Source organism: Saprolegnia diclina, assembly GCF_000281045.1.
Source record: "Saprolegnia diclina VS20 unplaced genomic scaffold supercont1.26, whole genome shotgun sequence".
NCBI classification, from domain to species: Eukaryota; Oomycota; class Saprolegniomycetes; order Saprolegniales; family Saprolegniaceae; genus Saprolegnia; species Saprolegnia diclina.
The window spans coordinates 717625-718454 of NW_008246093.1; the positions used below are offsets into that span (position 1 = coordinate 717625).

Consider the following 830-nt stretch of genomic DNA (forward strand, 5'->3'; position numbering starts at 1 on the left):
AGCATGTGGAGAAGGAGGAGGAGCGTGACGCCCATGCCCAGCAGGCACCGACTCCACGCGTAGCAGTCGATGCTAAATGACACTTCGAGGTACTCGGTGAAGGTCAAGAAGGCATCAGCGTCCATTGGCGTCGACCAGTTGTAGTAGAGGTAGTTGCCTTGGGTCTTGGGCGTCCCACGAAACACGCCCGACGTGCCGTACGCCAAGAGCCGTTCGCGCGTCCGCAGCACCGTCACGTCCCACGCCGCCATGGCCGGTGCGTTCACGACCACTTCGTCAAACGGACCAAAATCGAACGGAAACTCGAGACGCAGTAGGTAGTGGTACTCGGCCGAGTCGCCGACGCGGACGGTCGCAAACCCGCATACCGTATCGACGTGCTTGGTTGCCCGCCGGACGTTGAGGGTTTGGAGGATGATGGTCGACACGACATAAGACAACTTGTCCACAAGGTAGACTTTCAGTGCCGTCGTATCGTTCCATGCGATGCCGTCGTAGTGGCAGTCGACGACGACCGACGTCGTGGCAGCGTCAAAGGGCGCGTGCCAGCTGCGACGATCGCCCAGCAGATGCGCGAGCAGCTGCGTCAAGTAGGCGTGGCTGTACATCGCCGACGGAGCATCGCAGTGGCAGTCGTCGTCAAAGACGCGGATCGTACGTCCGCCGTCGGTCGAGTTGAGGTAGGCAAACGCTGGCAGCGCCCTCGGAGGTTGCGCTAAGAACGGTGCAATGAGCGGGCTCTTGTAGACGGCGCTGACGGTGCTGGGGCCGGCGACGCCAACCAGCGACGCCCGCATGGCGAACGACCCAGAGATCTCAATGTAGAGCAA

At 61.6% G+C, this 830-nt stretch overlaps 1 protein-coding gene across 1 annotated transcript; it reads right to left on the reverse strand.

The window, feature by feature from the left end:
* Window positions 1-72: 72 nt before the first annotated feature.
* On the reverse strand, window positions 73-797 carry SDRG_08673 (hypothetical protein; the record flags this gene model as incomplete). Its single annotated transcript, XM_008614567.1, has 2 exons — window positions 73-82; window positions 136-797. The coding sequence occupies 2 exons, from the start codon at window positions 795-797 to the stop codon at window positions 73-75; spliced, it is 672 nt and encodes a 223-aa protein (XP_008612789.1).
* Between the last annotated feature and the right edge of the window lie 33 nt (window positions 798-830).